The following is a 17240-nucleotide window of genomic DNA, read 5'->3' as shown; positions in this document are numbered from 1 at the left end:
GTTCATACTATACCACAAGCTATGCTGCTTGTGTAAAAAAGAAATCCATTTTCGAAGCAAGAAATCGATTAAATTTCCTGTGAACTGTACACTTTCGCCAATCGACAGTGGAGTCATTTCGCTTGTTTCGTTTCTTTCAAATATATGAAATGAACGAAGCTTAAAAAAATCAGATTTGGACTTGAACAAACTTCAAAACATTTTCTGAGAAAACGCATCAGGACCTATAAAAGAGTCTACACTGCGTTCATTGACTCAAATATGAAATTTATAAAAATCGATAAAAATACATTTTCAACTTATATCATTTTTTTGTTCTAAGTTTACAGTTAATTTTTTTCTTAAAAGGGTGATTGAATTAGACTAAAACATGCACGAATGGGTAAAAATTAATACACGGAGGCAACTTTTTGCTTCGCAAACACTAGATAGAACACTTGACAAAAAGCAGCTCTATAAAGTTCAATAAGAATAATAGAAATTAGTTCGAATTAAAAATTCGGCTACGTCGCGGATACGATCGGAAACCTAGAGATTATGAGTCTCACGCACTAACCACTCACGCTTAATATATCGCAAACACTCGCCACAAAAAAGCAGAGAACAGATGCTATGAATTTTCCAATGTCGCCTTTGGCGCCAATGTATACTAACTTTGAGGGGGAGCGCGCGCCAAAAAAAACGCGATTTTTTTGTCAAAATTTTTCAAAAAGTGCCCAAAAACGGCTTTTTTGACTGTTTTTTTTAAAAATTTGCCTGCGGCGCACAAAATTTTGCCAAAATAGGGGCTAAACAGTGCTTTGGGAGAGCTCGAAAAATTAATTTGGTCGACCTAAAAAAAAAAAGGTCGTCAAAATTTTGGAAAATTTTTTGAAAATCCGCCCCCCCCTCGAGAAAATCCTAGATCCGCCCCTGGAATCAAGACCAAAAAAAATAATTTTTCCCATGATTGACACTTTTTTTTGATAAAATCTATCTAAGTTGAGAAAACAAGGGTTTTTTATTCTGCTGGAAAATTAAAAATTAAATTCCACTTCAAGCTTAAAGTCATTCATGATTTTTCGCAACATTTGGAAAGCGTAATTTGCATTCTATTCAGCAAATAAATGAAGAAAATTTTTCAAAAAAACCATAGAACAAACGGCCAAATTAAAATTTTTACTGGGAAAAAAAACTATCTCTGATCATGTGAAATCATCAAGCCTTCACAAGACAAACCGTGACATTCTCTGCTTGGCGAGATGTAGCTCGGACATCTCCTCGTTGAGGACGAAGCACTTGGTGCCCACACAGAAGTTCTCCAGGTACTCTGCCCAGTCTATATTCTTCACACTTGTGTTCCACTCTTTGCCCCACTTCACTCCCTCCTCACTTGCAGTTGTCCTACGATCACACACTAGTTTTTAAAAATAATTGTGTATGATGTCACCATGATGTACATAATAACCCTACGTGTTACTAGTATACCATTATAGAAAAAATCTTCGCCTTTTCATGCTCAGAAATTGAAATGACAAATCGCGGCTCTAAGATAGTTTCTCTCCATCAGATAAAAATAATTTTACGGAATAACCATTTATTCAACGTAGTTGTATATGAGAACAACTACAAAATGTGTTCTTATTGAGCAATTAACCCACGTGCCAATTCTTTTGACAATTGAACAAGCTGCAAATATTTTTAAATGCAGGTAGGAGAGGTGGGGGGGGGGGGGCGGGGGGGGGCGATAGAAGAGTCCAAATCCCAACTTACCCTTCTCCCAGTTTATTAGAAGACGTGGAGAGGGTCTCAATGACGTGTTGCATGTGTCTCAGACTGTTCACCTCCCACTCCCAGTGTCTCTGCGTGAAGAAAGAGAGAGTGTCCATACTCCTGTGCAACTTCCTGTACATCGACATCATCCTACAACACAAATAAAAGTTACATCATCGTCATCATGAAACAAGGTTGTCGCGGATTTTTAATGCAACTTCTCCATGATTTCCATAACAAATCTAAAATACTCTTCACGACGATTTCTTTAAAACTAGTACACAAAGTCAAAAAATCGACCTCGAAAAACAACACTATCACAATTTCTGCCGATACATTTTGAAGACTCAACTTACTCCACTCCATTGACTTTTCTTTGAAAATAAAGGAGATTAAATTCGTGATGCACAATCGAAAATGTCTTGTAGCATAACTGAACATGCGTGAAAAAACTTGGTCTCACAAAGTATTCAGACTGACCTTGGTTTCTTTCCGATGAGACGCATGTATGTGTCCATGAGGAATGCGGGCACTCGGTGACATGTGAACACCCACAGAAAGTACATCATCCTACAACACATCACATTACAAAACATCACACACTATGACGTCACTGAGTGATTACACAACGTGCGACTGCTTGCACAGCTGACAAGTACACTAGGAGTGATTAGCCCCTTCGATCGAAAAAAAACACCAAAAAGAGGCTTGAAAGAGTCAGGTATATGCACATTCTGTTGAATTCTATGATTATTTCGTAATGTCAGCTTCAGGTGCTACTACACTCTTTTTATTTTTCATAAGCCATCCACTTTTTTTCAAACCAAATGTGGAGGGTAAATATCTACAAAAAGGAAATAAGTCCAACTCAATGGTTAATGATTAGAAATTAAGTGAAAGAAAAGGCAGACAGAATCACGTTACAATTCAGACACATGCAAGTTAATGAAAGCAGTCCAAATGCGATCTTGATAATAGTACCAGACAGTGATGAACTGGTTAACAATACAATGACGAGGGGAATATTCTTTTTTTTGTCTTCGTTCATTCTTGCTATCAGTTAAGCTTTACTTCATGCGTGGCACTGAACGCACAAGTTAAAGGAAGAAGGTACGATCCGATCTTCATTTTAAGCTCGTGCATTGTGATGAAAATCATGAGGTCATGCAACACCCCCTCCCTTTAAACTGGGAGTGGTTACATTCACAAGCAAAAGGAACGCAATAGTAACACAGGAGAGCTGCGATGACAAGGCGAAAGATAGGAGCGGGAAAGAAATAATGCTTTGCGCACTTGTTATTTGTCATGTTGCAGTTAGGGTATCTGACTGCAGTTTGAATAGGATTCTTCAAGTAGCTGTTTGCCACCATGGTCGGCAGGGGTCCCCACTTGACAGGCCTGTCGATGTAGCCACTACAGCAATTCACAATAAACTGCTGCTGATGTCTACTGTCGCTGCTTTTTCTGCCGATGTCAGGAGTGACGATTCCGCAGTCGTCCGAGGAGTTGCTCACTTCGTCCGACGACTCCGAGGAGTGCTGTCGGGTGACTACGCGAGACGAACCACCTGTCGAGATCTCGACTTCACTTGTGTCGCTCGTGAGTTCATGGTCGTGATCTGTCGAAGGAGGTGACCTCGATGCACGGGATGAGGGCGGGGAGAGGGGACATTTCTTGTTAGTGTGAGAGGAGGAGGCGGGTGATTGGATAGAAGAAGAGTAAGAATTTGAAGAGTCCGAGATGTGAGATCCCAGGAGAGGAGACACAGAAGCGGATGAATTGTTACTGTTGTTGGTATTTGAAGATGTTACTGTTAGCGCTTTCACATTGCCACTACTGCAACTACTCCTGCAATATAACACAGTCACATGAAGTAAAACACAACCACAGTTAAAAGAAGCATCAGTCTTAGCAGAGACAAGAATTTAAAAAGCAGCCACCAGTATTCTACACAAATTGCAAAACTCCTCGCATCACGAAACCTATAGGATCCGATATGAAGCGAGTCTGGTCTTTAAGCCTGGTCTTTGAAAGAAGAAAAACCATTGTTAATATTAGTTTAGAATTGTACATTAGATTGCTCAAAGTTTTTTCTTTGAGAGAAAAAATCATTTCAGGTTAATAGTCACACGATAAAAGATTCAGAGACAGATTATGATTTAAGAAGTTTAAGAAGAGAAGATCGCGAGGAACTCAGACAAGTAGTTCAATCCGACTCCACGACACCAAATAAAACAATTCGAGAGAACTTGTCGGCGACAAAGTTGGTTGGTTAGTCTTTAGACCATAATAATTCACAAGTTGTAGTCAAGTGCGACTCCATCTCACGGCTCATCTAGACTGAATGTCTGATACAGCGACTGATACTCTCTAAGAAGTTATACCTTCCAAGAAGTTTCTAGGAGTATTTTGTACCCTCAACTCTAAGAGTTTCCATGTACATTCAGTACCTATTGGTAGTCCAGGCGGCGTTCGGCCATCGCACTGCCATTTTGAGGGGATACTTGTCTCGCATCGCATCCAGAACCACTTTCAGGTCAGACCAATAGAGTGGTCTCCCGCTGGGCTCAGATCCCGACACACTGGTCAAGATAGAAGCGCCGCGTTTACTCACTTCATACTTGGGACCACTGCAACGCAATCCAACCAATCAATCAAATCCCATCAATTATTAAAAACACCTACAATTGAGTTCATTTGAAATGAAAATACATTATTCGTTACGGCAGCTAATGCCAAATTCGCTAATTTAGTCATAGCTTTATATCCACCCAATTTGAAATATGCCTATAAAAAAATGAACTCAAGCCATAAAAATGAACTCGAAGAAGAATAGGAGCTGCACTTCGCAAACAAGAGAAACAAAAACGACAGAAAGGAGCTCTAAAAATCCAACAACGAACAAAACTAAATCCGAAAAAAAAACCTCGGAAAGACCTTGCGTCTGCGTGTGCTCAACTCACTATCTACTGTGTCATAGGCGAACACTTAGACATTCAACTACACAAATCGGCCACTTAGAACTTCTGAATCGTATAATTTTTGACATACTTGAGAAAAAGCCAACTGACAGTTGGAAAAGAGTAATGAACGTAAATGAACAGAAAAAAAAACACTGACTTGTTGAAAAAACCTCAATTTTGCATTTCAAAGAAAAAAATAGCTGCCCTTTAAGCTCTTTAAATTTCTAGAACAATTTATAATTGACGCTTTTTTGATAACATTAACCCAACTTGAGAACGCTGGACCAATAGGTAAAAACTAAATTTTACTTTCGAAACTAGAAACCGTTCACGTTTTTTTGCGCCATTTCCACGATCGTATTTCGAGAGTGCTATTTAAGTAACTTTCAGCAGATGCATTTCAATTGAGCTCAAAAAGTGCATATATACCTTGGTGCATTCATATGTGCATTAATATGTATGAATGCATATCTAGAGTTATTAGAGCATTTTAAGACTTTTCCTGAAAAAAAAATCACCAAGATCTATATAACAGTCTTTACTACGTTCATTACTCTTAATAATGATGACCAGTAAGCAATTATTGCTCTTTTTTCAATCAATAAAACGCTTGCCATTAATTCGCCTAATATAATTTGAACTGACACAAAATATCTGATATAATCTGAAAAACAACTTAAAAATTTGACACAAAAAGCTGCGACAATGAAAAAAAATTGATGTCCATCTAACACAGATTGATCGGAATACGGTACATTTTTCGGGGCAAATTTGAAAACATCGGAACTTAATTTTTTGAAACTTTTTTTGTTTTCAAGGGAAAGTTTTCCAATAGCTTCCAGTAAAAAAAAACAGCAGGCTACTTTGCGGTAAATCAGTTATATTCAGTTTTCAAATCTAAAAAGCGGAAGATTTACAAGTTTTCCACGATAACATTTCTTCGGAATATCCCAGAGCAGCTCGAGTACCGACTAAAAAATTTCAAGCAGAATAAAATTCGATTATCTTTTAGGTTGATTTGTAAGGCAAAAGCATCCGAATCCCCATTTTGAACTTGCCTTGGGTGGTCAAAATTATTAAGCTTTGAAAATAACTGCATCACCTAAAAGCTCTTTCAGCAAAATTTTATGACTGGCGCATTCTTGATAGAGCTAAGCCAGTACGACAAACTATTAAATTATTTAATTCAAACGCAAATAGAAATGTTTTTTTTTTGAAAAAATCGCACTTTCGAATTTCAAAAAAAAAATAGATGCTCTGAAGCTATATGATTTGCTAGAAAAATTTATGACTGACTGTTTTTTGATAAAAAAACCCATTTGAGAAAACTGGAGCAGTAGGTGAAATTTTCATTTCGCTGGGAAATTTGATTTCAAAATTCCTTTTAGAAATTAAAGTCAATCAAGTTTTTCGTGACCTTTACTCTTTTGCCGTTCGATAGTGGATTTTGCCTTCCTTTTAATAAAAAAGGAAATGAACTGAACGTAAAAAAAATCAAAAGTCAACTGCGAAAAAGTAAATTTGAGTTTGAAGAAATTTAAGTCTTTTCCTCAAAAAAAAAAGGAAAAAATCATCACGACCTATATAAGATCTCTGAATTACGTTCATCGACTCTTCAAAACATCAGAAATCGAAACACTATTAATTGTAGTCAGTAAACCGTAATTGCATTCGGTGAAAAACTACAAGAATGAGAGGTAGCAATTGCTAAAATTTAATTAGATTGTCGTAAAATATCCTTAAAACGTACAGGGAGGTCAGCCTCTCATCAATTTTCGTCCAATTTAGTCTAACAAACCAGATGTTGTTTCACTTATTTTTTAAAGTTTTTGTTTTCCAAAAATCTAAACATAATTTTGCCTACTGATTGTTGGAGAATTGTCATGACGCAAGGAAACAGAAAAAAAGGACTTTTGCGCATTAACAGTTTATGATTGACAGTATTTTGATAAAATGAACCCACTTTCAGACACAGAGGCGGAGCTTCCCTTCTCAAACACACGCGAGAACACGACAAATAAGCAGCTCTTTGAAGTGCAATAAGAAAAATTAGTAACAAGACTCGAATCAATAAAAAAAATCGTCTACGTCTGAGATTCGAACCGGCAACCTAGAGATTAAGAATCTCACACACTAAACACTCAGCCACGGACGCTTAATAAGCACCAAACACTAGCCACAAATAAAGCAGAGAACAGATACTATGCAATTTCCAATGCTACAGTGAAATGTCCAAATAAGTGAACACTGTTAATGGACACTTTTATTTGCGAGTTAGTTTAGAAAAAAAAGAAGGTTCGTAATAATACACTAAGCTGACCGCTAGTGTAAAAACTAGATCAATAGATTAAATTTTAATTCCGCTGGGATATCTGAATATTAAACTCCACCTCCGAAACTAGAAATCGATCGAACTTTTTCGCGCCCTTTGCGCTTTCGTAATTGAAGAGCGAAAGTTACCTAAATTTTAGCAAATCAAAAGTGCATATATACCCAAGTGCATTCGTAAATGCATTAATATGTATGCTGCACTTCTGTGGGTAACAGAGCGTTTTAAAGAATTTTTCCTGAAAAAAAACATAAGCACCAAGACTACCTTCAGCGACTTTTAAAATCGCTACGAGAAAAATCTTATTCCTTTCGAAACACGTTTTTCAGAGAAACCACGACCCATTCACCCGCTTATATCCAACACACTGATAGTTCAAAACTGATCAAATGACAAATTCAACCAGTCATTTTCAAAAAACGCGAAACTTTATTTTTTCAAAGTTTGGAACCAGATTTAACTTAGCCGAGAAAACGATAATAGCTGGAAAAATGTCAATGTCAAAACAGTGTCAGTAAAACCAATAAAAATTACAGAATTTTTAAAAACCATATCAAATTGAAAATCAATATTGCGGCGCAAAAAATATGGTTAAATTACGGTCTTTATAGTAATTTGGGAGAGCTCAGAAAATCAATTTGGTCTACCTAAATAAATGTCTACCAAATTGTTGACTTTTTAAAAAAAAAAATCCTCCATCTCCCTCCCCTTAGCTGAACTTACAGGACACACGCTCTGTACCAGGGCGCTGCCAGGATCACATTGGACACAATATCCACTGGCACTATGTCTGCAATGGCATCTGGCTTGCCGATCATGGATCGAAGCAGGCCCATGCCACAAGCGATGAACAGTCCAGAGGGTCCGTTGAAGTTATCTATCCACCCTGGAAAGGGTTCTCTCCACGAGGCACCCACTATCGAAGGTCGTACGATTATGTACGGGAGGGGTCTGCCTCCGAATCCGCCCTTCTGAGCCTCCTCCATGAGAAGGTTCTCTGCCAGGTGTTTCGTGTATGTGTAGGTGTTTGGTTTGCCCCCGATCAACACCGGAGTGATCTTTGAGGCGGCTTCGTCTGTCATCCAGCTGAAAAGTCAGGCAAACAATTTATAAGCAACACGGCCAACAGACAGTTGGAAAAATGTCATCGATCTCGAAGAGACTAAAAAATGACTGACTTTTGAATATCTTTGGTTATTTGAAAAGCAGACAAGCTCAAAAAATATCCGTTGGTTGACAAAAATGCAGATTTGAGAAACTGATTCAATGATTCTGTTGCAAAAGTTGTTCACATAAAAACGCTATATTCCCAATTGATAATGTTTGTTAATCGCGAGTAAAATAATCACATGCGTATTAACTCCGAGCGCATTAATCGACGACGCAAAAACCGGCGCATTAATCGACGTCGAAAAAATAAAAAAAACCGCAAAAACTTTGTCATTCATTTAACTCCACCGATGGTGCTTTTAAATTGGTATTCAGAATCGAAGAAAGCTGAGCCTTCAAATTGAGTCCATGATGTTGGAACTAGGCCGACAAAAAGAAACAGACAGACGATACTCCAAAATCCTGAAAATTTCTTGTTTGCAAAAAAGGTCCCGGTCGGATTTGAAACCTAAGCCTTTGTCGTCTCAAGCAAGTGGGTTATATCTCCGCCAGATGCGCCGTGACCCTCGAAGGTTAATAGAAAGTGAATTTATTATGAAATAAGTTGAAACATGTGCTGTCTTTATGAAAAAAGCTATTTACAGGAAAAAGTCTAGTACTGCAAGGGTAAAGAACCCAAACTGAGACTGCGAAAAATAAAATTTGTGTGTGAACAATTCTTAAGACATGTATTACATGAAAACGGTCTGTTCTAGTGTTTTCAGTGATATATTACCAAAAATGGCAGATTCAAAATAAATAGCTGGATCTGTGTCAGCTATGTTGGCAGAATATTAAATACTGGCAAAAAATTGTACTTTTAAAAACATGTCAAATTTACTTTAGTTAAGATTTTTTCGAAGTTCTAGGCTTTGACTCAGATCCTGTCATCGCACGACGAGCAAAAAAAAACGAAACACAATTTGAAAAAAAAAAGAAACTATTTTAGTTTATTTTCTTTGCTGTGGTCAGAATTTTCTAAGCTACTTGCCGGAAAACGGCTATTCATGCATCTGTCAGAATTTTGTGCTTAAAAAACTATCTAAACAGCATGTATAAATGACTGACAAGCGAATAAATATCACTAGCGAGTAACGCACCTCCGGTGCTTCGAATTTATGATAGTCATAAAAAACGATATATATTGGAAATAATATTTGCATCCTTTGAGTATACTCTGACAGCACCCAATTACAGGGTTGGCAATTTCAAATTTCGTTCAGTTAGTCAAGTTTTTTTTTAATTCAAATTTTGAAAAACCATACAATTTTGTTATTTTTTTTAAATCAAAGTTTGAAAATTTTAAAAATAACAGAAAAACCTCACATCTCGGAAACTAAAAGCAATTGAGAAGTCGAATTTGGACGCAAGATTTGTAACTTCTGAGGGTGCTGACAGTAGTCAAATACAGGGTCGGAAACTTCGAATTTTGAGAAAATTCAAATTGAAGTTTTCTTATTATATTTTTGAAAAACCAAGAACAGTTCCATATCTCGAAAACTACAAAAAAATTGAGCTCAGTTTTGGAGGCAAGATTCGCAACCCCTGAGACTACTCTGACAGCCCCCAAATTCAGGGTTAGGAATTCCACAAACTTTGAAAAATTAAATTTAGGTTTTCTGAATTTTTCTGAAAAAATCATTAAAACGTCATATATAGAAAACTACGACAAATTAAGCAGTCAATTTTAAAGGAAAAACTCGCAACCCCTAGGAGTGCCCTGATAAAGCCTCACTACAGAGATGAGAACATAAGAAAATTTTTAGATCTAAGTTCTTTGAACAATTAAAAACTACAAACGTCACATCTCAGAAGTTGAGTGCATTTAGAGCAGTCGCATTGAAACGCAAAACTTGCAACATGAAACTCCTGAGAGCACCCTTACAGTACCCAACTACAAGTTTGAGAATTTCAAATCTTTTGAATTTTTTAAAACCTAAGTTTTCTGAAAAATTAAAAAGAAATCATAAAACACGTCATATCTCGAAAACTACAAGGACTTGAGCAGTCAAATTTGAAGGCAAGATACGCAACCCCAGAGACCCTGAGAGTACTCTGACAGCACCCATAACAAAAGTTTCAAATTTTAAAGAAAAAAAAAATTCAAGTTTTCTGAAATGTTTCGAAAAAATCACAGAAAATGTCATATCTCGAAAAGTACAAGGATCTGAGCAGTCATATTCAGGGGGAAGGTTATTCGGTACCACCTCAGAGTTTTCAACTACAGGATTGAGAAAACCAATAAAAAACGTCATATTTCGGAAATTACAAGGATTTGAGAACTGAGGTTAGAAGGTAAGATTCGCAACCCCTGAGAGTACCCTGGCAGCACCCAACTACAGGGTTGAGAATTTCAAACTTTGTGATATTTTTTAAAGTTACGTTTTTGAAAAATCTCGAAAGTTGCCGTATCTCGCAAACTAAAAAGATTTGGTTACTCATATTTTGAAAAAACCATAAAAAACGTCATATTTCGGAAATTACAAGGATTTGAGAACAGAGGTTAGAAGGTAAGATTCGCAACCCCTGAGAGTACCCTGGCAGCACCCAGCTACAGGGTTGAGAATTTCAAACTTTGTGATATTTTTTAAAGTTACGTTTTTGAAAAATCTCGAAAGTTGCCGTATCTCGCAAACTAAAAAGATTTGGTTACTCATATATGGAGGCCAAAATCGCAACACCTGGTGCAGCCCTGACAGCATCCAAATATTGGGTTGCTAATTTCAAACTTGGTGAAATAACACTGAATTCAAACTGGAAAATTAAAAAATCTTAACCATTGCGATATAGCTTAAACGTGAAAAAATTCTTTTGTTAAACATGCAAAAATAATACGTTGAAAAAGCTTAAACATGGCGAGATAGTGAAGCCCGCATTTAAATATATAATAGATGTATTGTAGTTTAAGTTTAATTTATGCACTACTTTAATAGTTATGCACAACTTCAATAAGTTGCAACTTATTGTGAAATTGCTCCCGTTTTCCAGACCATATTCAACAGCAGATATTTCAAGGTCGTCTGAAATTTCAAACTTACATGCATTTTTGTAATTGAACAGGACACATTGCTCAAATTATAATTCATTTTGTCTGTCTGTGAAGTTCGGGAGGTGTCCATAAAAAGAGTTTATGGTCCAGTGGAATGGCATCGATATTCACTTGCCTATGAGTGACCAAAGCTACATGAAAAGTGTCTCTTACATTTGAGGAAATGCTTCGCCTTGATTTTTCATACCATCCACTTGAAAACGTTTATACTTTTAGCAAGTAATTTTCCAAATATGTAGATAATTATCTGAAACGCTTTACACCCAGATCCAAAACTATACAATAGAAGTATTTTTAATGAATGTTTCAAATAATAAAATAGAAAATTTATGGTTCTGCCTTACTGCAACATTTTTGCATTTGAATTACTTACTTTATTTTTGTAGTTTTTTTTTTATTTCCGGTATGCGCATGCAAAACTAAAAAGCCAATTTTCATCCCTTTGACAATCAATTTATCACACTTTCTCAGCAGTTTCATGCAAAAAGCATGATTTGAACGGTGTGATCATTTAATAATCGAGCTAAAATTCATGCTTCGTATTTGCCATTGGCGAATTTTTGGAGAGCTCACATAATTTACCAACAGCGTATTCGCGAGTGCATGCATGCACGTCATAGCACATCAGATCATGCGTTTAGAATTAGAATTAATTAGCTAGGTGCATGTATAGTTTGTCTTAGTTTATACCCACAAATGTAAACAAAAATTTAATCAGCAACTCAAGTTGATAAAAGAGGTCTACAGATACGCAATAAATTTAACCTTGACCAATATGACAGTGATCCTTGTCTATATTTACGATTGATAGAAAAAGAAGAAAGATTGATAGCGTAATCAGTAAACTGGTCACCTTGAAACGTGAACACAAACTTCAAACTTAGTTGTTCTGGTTAGCTTACTGGAAGGCGAACACTTCAGTATTCAGAAAATGGCGTACGATTTATTCATTTTCTTTAAGTAGGTCGTGGAAACTTCACATAATAAACCGAGATCGATCGCCAATTATTGTTCTCATTTATGTAGAACCATATGGCAAAACAAGATCGAATTTCCAAGTACCTAAAATATGCGCGATATGACACAAACATAAAAACGAAGGAATTCGAGAAAAATGAAAATGACTTTTGATTATTAAACACAGAGGTGAAACCGAGCTTCGCATCACTTGCGATACAACACAAAGACAAAAAAAAACATGAGAAATCAAAAAATGAAAAAAACTAGGTCTACCAAACTTTCGTGTCTCGACAAAAAGTTCATTCTAGGCAAACATAGCAAGCAAAAAATTGAATATTACATTAGCAAAGGAACAACACTTACGAAGCGGAAACAAAGCCGAAAATCTTTGAGCAGACACCAGTTACGACGGACAACAAAAAATGATTTTAAAAAGTTTCAAGTCCGCCCTGAAGCTACAATGAACAACTATAAATTTAAAACTTTCAACTGCATACATGCTGAAAAAAAAAACAAGGTCCGACCGGGACTCGAGTCCCAAAAGTTAGGGTGCAAATACGACGGCCTTACCTCTAGGCCAAGTGGAAGGCACCTGGATGTTATTAAGGTTCAATAATACAACAAGTTAAAGATTTGTAAGAAAAATTGTTTACGGGAAAACAAGTCTAGCGCCAATCGACTTATTTGTTCCGTGTTTGATTGTTCACATGATATCATTTCAAAGCTATGATCCAAAATAAACAAATTAAGAAACCATTGACCTAATGATGACTTTTTGACCAACAGAAAACACACAGGACAGAGCGTAAAGGTGAACTACCTACGCTACCCTGTTTGCCATGTCAAAGTCTGATTCCATATAAGAAAATATTTGAACATAACCAAAATGACAAGCGAGAATAAATAAAAATTTTCATGCCGCAAAACGACAAATTACATCATTATTAACTGATCTATATGAACAAGAATGGAAAAGAACTGATGTCAAATGTTCTAGAGTTCAGTAGGAGAAATAAATACATCGTTATAACTGGATCATGAAAAGTATGGTCAAGGTACTCCAATTTAACCAAACGATAAATATCGCGTGATTAAAGCTGTCATAACACGAAACAGCGCAGGCACAATGCCCAAGCAGACAGAGAATTAAAATTTGATTTTCACCAGTGTCTTGCGCAGGATTTTTTTGACGGGAGCGTTTTATTTTGGTCTACGTTACGCATAGGTAATCATTTCCGAGCTATGTCGAAACCGTAGAATGACCATATTAAGCATTTTCTGCCAGGTAGGCTTATTTATGAGGCAATTTTCGGAAGGTTATTTTTTTTTGGGGGGGGGGGGGGGGTGCTACCCTTTAACTGGTATATTTTAAGGGTTGGCCGGCCATAAATAACTAATAAAACATGATTCGACTCACCTCGACACGCAACTTAATTTCGCATACTTGCATAAATAAAGCGGTCAGCAACTGAGAGAAAGCAATTCAAAAATCAGATATCGATATCATATTTTTAAACAAATTTTCGCAAAATTAAAACAGCTAACCGACAATTGGACTCAAGGAAGCAGAAAAAATATTTTGTCTTTAAGCTCTCTGAATTTCAAAAACAGTTTTTCTGATTGCACTTTGTTAAAGATACCATTCGAAAAAACTGGATCAAAAGGCAAAATTTTTATTCCGCTGTAAATTTTTATTCCGCGAAATTCAAATTCAATCACGTTTTTGGGATCTTTTTACACTTTTGCTGTTCGTTAGTGAAGATTGCCCTCCTTTTACCAAATGAAAAGAAATTTACTTACAAAAGAAATTTAAAGTCAAACCGCGAAAAATCAAATTTGCGCGTGAACAAAAAATCATCACGACCTATATTAAGAGTCTTCACTACGTTCATCGACTCTTAATGAACAAAAAAAATGAAACTAATTCACAAAAATTGAGGGCCACAAAGTTAAAGGAAATCCACTGACAATCGCGTAACTTAACTATCTGCACCACAAAAAAACTAAAACAGGCGAAGCTGTACTTCAATTACAACCTGCTGCATAAAAAGCTTGCACAATACCACCAGAAATCTGATTTATGAGAACCTAAAAATTTCTCACCTGTTTATTCTTTCACGCGTGCTCGAATAATCCGCACAAACTCTAATAGCAACAAGAATAGCAAAAAAGTTCATTAAAAACATTCAACCCTGCCCAGGTTCGAACCCTCTTATTTTGTTGCGGGTCTCCTTCCCTACCTCTAAGCTACAGATCCATGCTACCTTGAAGCTAAAGTGCTATTTGTAATATAATAGTCTGTTTTATTATCCTTAGTTGTCGCAATAATATTTGCGTCGCAACAAAATTTGCAACTTAGGTTGGAAAAAAAGATAATTCATAATATAACACAAGCTTAGCTTGTGTAGAAACAGCCAATAAAAAAGAAAAATGCAAAACAACGCAAATTGTACTTCAAATTTTCCGTCTGATCAACAAAGAAAGCAGACCAAATTTCTTGACACCACATATAAGGCTTTAATATGAGACCAAATTTGAGGTAGTCGAACCGGGATGGGAAAACATTAAAAACAGACCCTATGCCATAAAACTTTCCAATTCTTCGAAAGGTAGGAAAAACTACCGCAGATATAACTCATGGTGCTTACGAAGGAACCATTGTTACGAAGGAACCATTTTGCACTAGAAATTTACAATGATATGTGCGACTTTCGCTGCAAAAGTGGGGTGGTATTATAACAAAATCAAAGCTTGCAGAAAAATTCGTGCTATGGTTACTATGCTAACAAAAAAATTGGTGACGTACATTAATTCGAAAGCTAGTTTTCAAAGTACGGGCCCGCATTACTGCCCAATGTTGACTCTACTAGGAATAGTAACACTGCTCCAATAAAAAAAATTATTGTTTAACTCGATAGATAATGACATCTCGTGAGATAAATTGGCATGACAAACTTACTCTAGAGCGTCTAGAAGCTTGTGTGGGTCAACTGGGGGAGGATAAACTTGTTCCTCTATGAAGGGCAGGTCACAGTTGGCATAGGCAGTGGACACATGCACCAAAGCCTTCAAACACGGCAGCTTCCTGCACAATTGCACAACACGGAGAGTCCCTCCCACGTTCAGGGAGAGTGCGAACCTAAAAAGCTCAGATTTGAAATGAGAAAATGTCCGCATTAATTGTGCGCAAACACTACTATACGCTGCCATATACCCTCATTGCTAGCTTAAGGCAACCATCCAACTAAAGAAGCATTTGAACGTGACTTTCCAGTCACCTTGTGACTTTGGAAGCATTCTTCCTAGTTCATGATACCATAACTAGTGTAACCTGAGGGGTTCATCGAATCGGATGGTGGCTGCAGAATGGATGACTGTGGTGACGTTCGACTCTACCAGCAGCTGTTCGTCCTCCGCAGAGATGCCCAAATTGGGTTCCATAACATCGCCCGCAATGGCCACCACCTTCCGCCGACACTCTTCCTCTCCCCTCTCTGACTGAGCCCGGTCGAACAGCTTAACCACCAAACAACCATAATGTGACCTCCAAGTGAACTTAATTTCGACACTGGCTAATCGCAGCTTCGTGCCGCTTGCAGTAAAGCGCTATGTTAGCATGTTAACTATTCGACGAAAAGCGCTTAGTCAAAAAATTGAAATGTCGAAAAAGACATCTTTATACGTGCTTCAAACTAAATCCATCCAATTTGATAAAAACATGTTCAAAAACACTACTGCTATCGTTAATTGAGCATTCAGACAAATTTTATCATGAGGTAATGAATCTGGGATACTGAGAAAAAAGCCTAGTGCGCGGCTGCAGTACCCTTGCTGATTGCAAAGGAATAAGTTTTATCATGATAGCTACTGAATTTCTTGAATTATTCAATATTCGTTTTCGATTTAAACTGACTGTTTTACCCACCTTGCTGTTGAAAAGAGCTTCAACTCGCTCGTTCGGATTGTGGCCCTTTTTGCTTCTCACTAGCACGAAGATGCGGTCTACGTCGGGACAACTGCGCAGCAGTTTTTCCAAAATAGACTTGCCCAGGAACCCTATAAAATCACTTGCCATTTTCATATCACAAGGTTCAATGAAACATCTCTGCTCAGTCAATATTCAGAAGAAAAAAAATTTTCATGTTGATATTAATCAGTTTTTTGGTCAAAATTTTTTTGCAAAACCAATCATAGAATTAAAGGTTTTCTGAATTCGAGCTTTTACCAGTTGCACCGGTGATGAAGATGGAAGCGTCTTTATAGAACGCTGGTATGTTTTCTGATAAGTGGCCAGAGGAGAGGTAGTCTGACACTTCAGAAAATCCGTGCTCCGAAGCCAGTGTTCCACAAGAGGACACTTTAACCAGAGGTCCCCCACTGCTGTGGTTGTTAACTGCCATCTCTGCGTCTAGGTTCATCTCCGTCTCTATTGAGTCGCGCTCCGTCATTCAGTTCTAGAAAATTCAATCGACAATAATCTGTTTGATGTCTAATTTGAATCAGGATACTGAAAATTTGACGGCTACAGATCTGACGGCCAAACAACAAACCAATGAAACCGGGTTAAACCCACAAGTTAAACAACCTACTAGTTGACCGACTCATGACGTTCCAGCAAACATATATCTTTAGAGATTAAAGCCTTATATGACTGGTGACATGATAAGTTGTTTGCTTTCACAATTACTCACGCTCACGATAAAACAATCCCAATCCGAAAGAAGACAAAATTAAGACGTACTGTCATAGACAAAATTGATCGGACACATTTAGTCAACCTCAAATTACTACAGCAAATGGAATCGTTCCAAAAGGTCCGCTTCATCCAGAAAGTAAACATAAAGCTCGTCAATTTTAATAAAGAATTCTGCCTCAAATTAGCAATACAATCATTCCTTCATCTTTAAAAAGTATTATTATTTTTAAAGTATTATTTCTTCCAAAAATAGCAAATTTATTTTTTAAAAAAAACACCTAGTAATGTTGAGAATAAATGAGAAAAAATCGGAATAAAGGAACAACTCAAAAATATCAAATT

General features: G+C 36.9%; 1 protein-coding gene across 2 annotated transcripts; it reads right to left on the bottom strand.

Moving 5' to 3' along the window:
• Positions 1–1218: 1218 nt before the first annotated feature.
• Positions 1219–16760, bottom strand: LOC134851007 (fatty acyl-CoA reductase 1-like; the record flags this gene model as incomplete). 2 transcript variants are annotated; one of them, XM_063866882.1, is given in 9 exon segments in its annotated part: positions 1219–1383; positions 1753–1902; positions 2233–2322; positions 3046–3600; positions 7768–8130; positions 15162–15341; positions 15534–15718; positions 16128–16258; positions 16428–16760. In XM_063866882.1, coding segments are annotated over 9 exon segments (2042 nt in total), but the record flags the coding sequence as incomplete, so codon positions are not given.
• Between the last annotated feature and the right edge of the window lie 480 nt (positions 16761–17240).

The sequence above is a fragment of the Symsagittifera roscoffensis genome, chromosome 7 (genome assembly GCF_963678635.1).
Source record: "Symsagittifera roscoffensis chromosome 7, txSymRosc1.1, whole genome shotgun sequence".
NCBI lineage: Eukaryota > Metazoa > Xenacoelomorpha > Acoela > Convolutidae > Symsagittifera > Symsagittifera roscoffensis.
The sequence above is the reverse complement of the archived record's forward strand: the minus strand, read 5'-3'. Positions and strand labels throughout refer to the sequence as shown.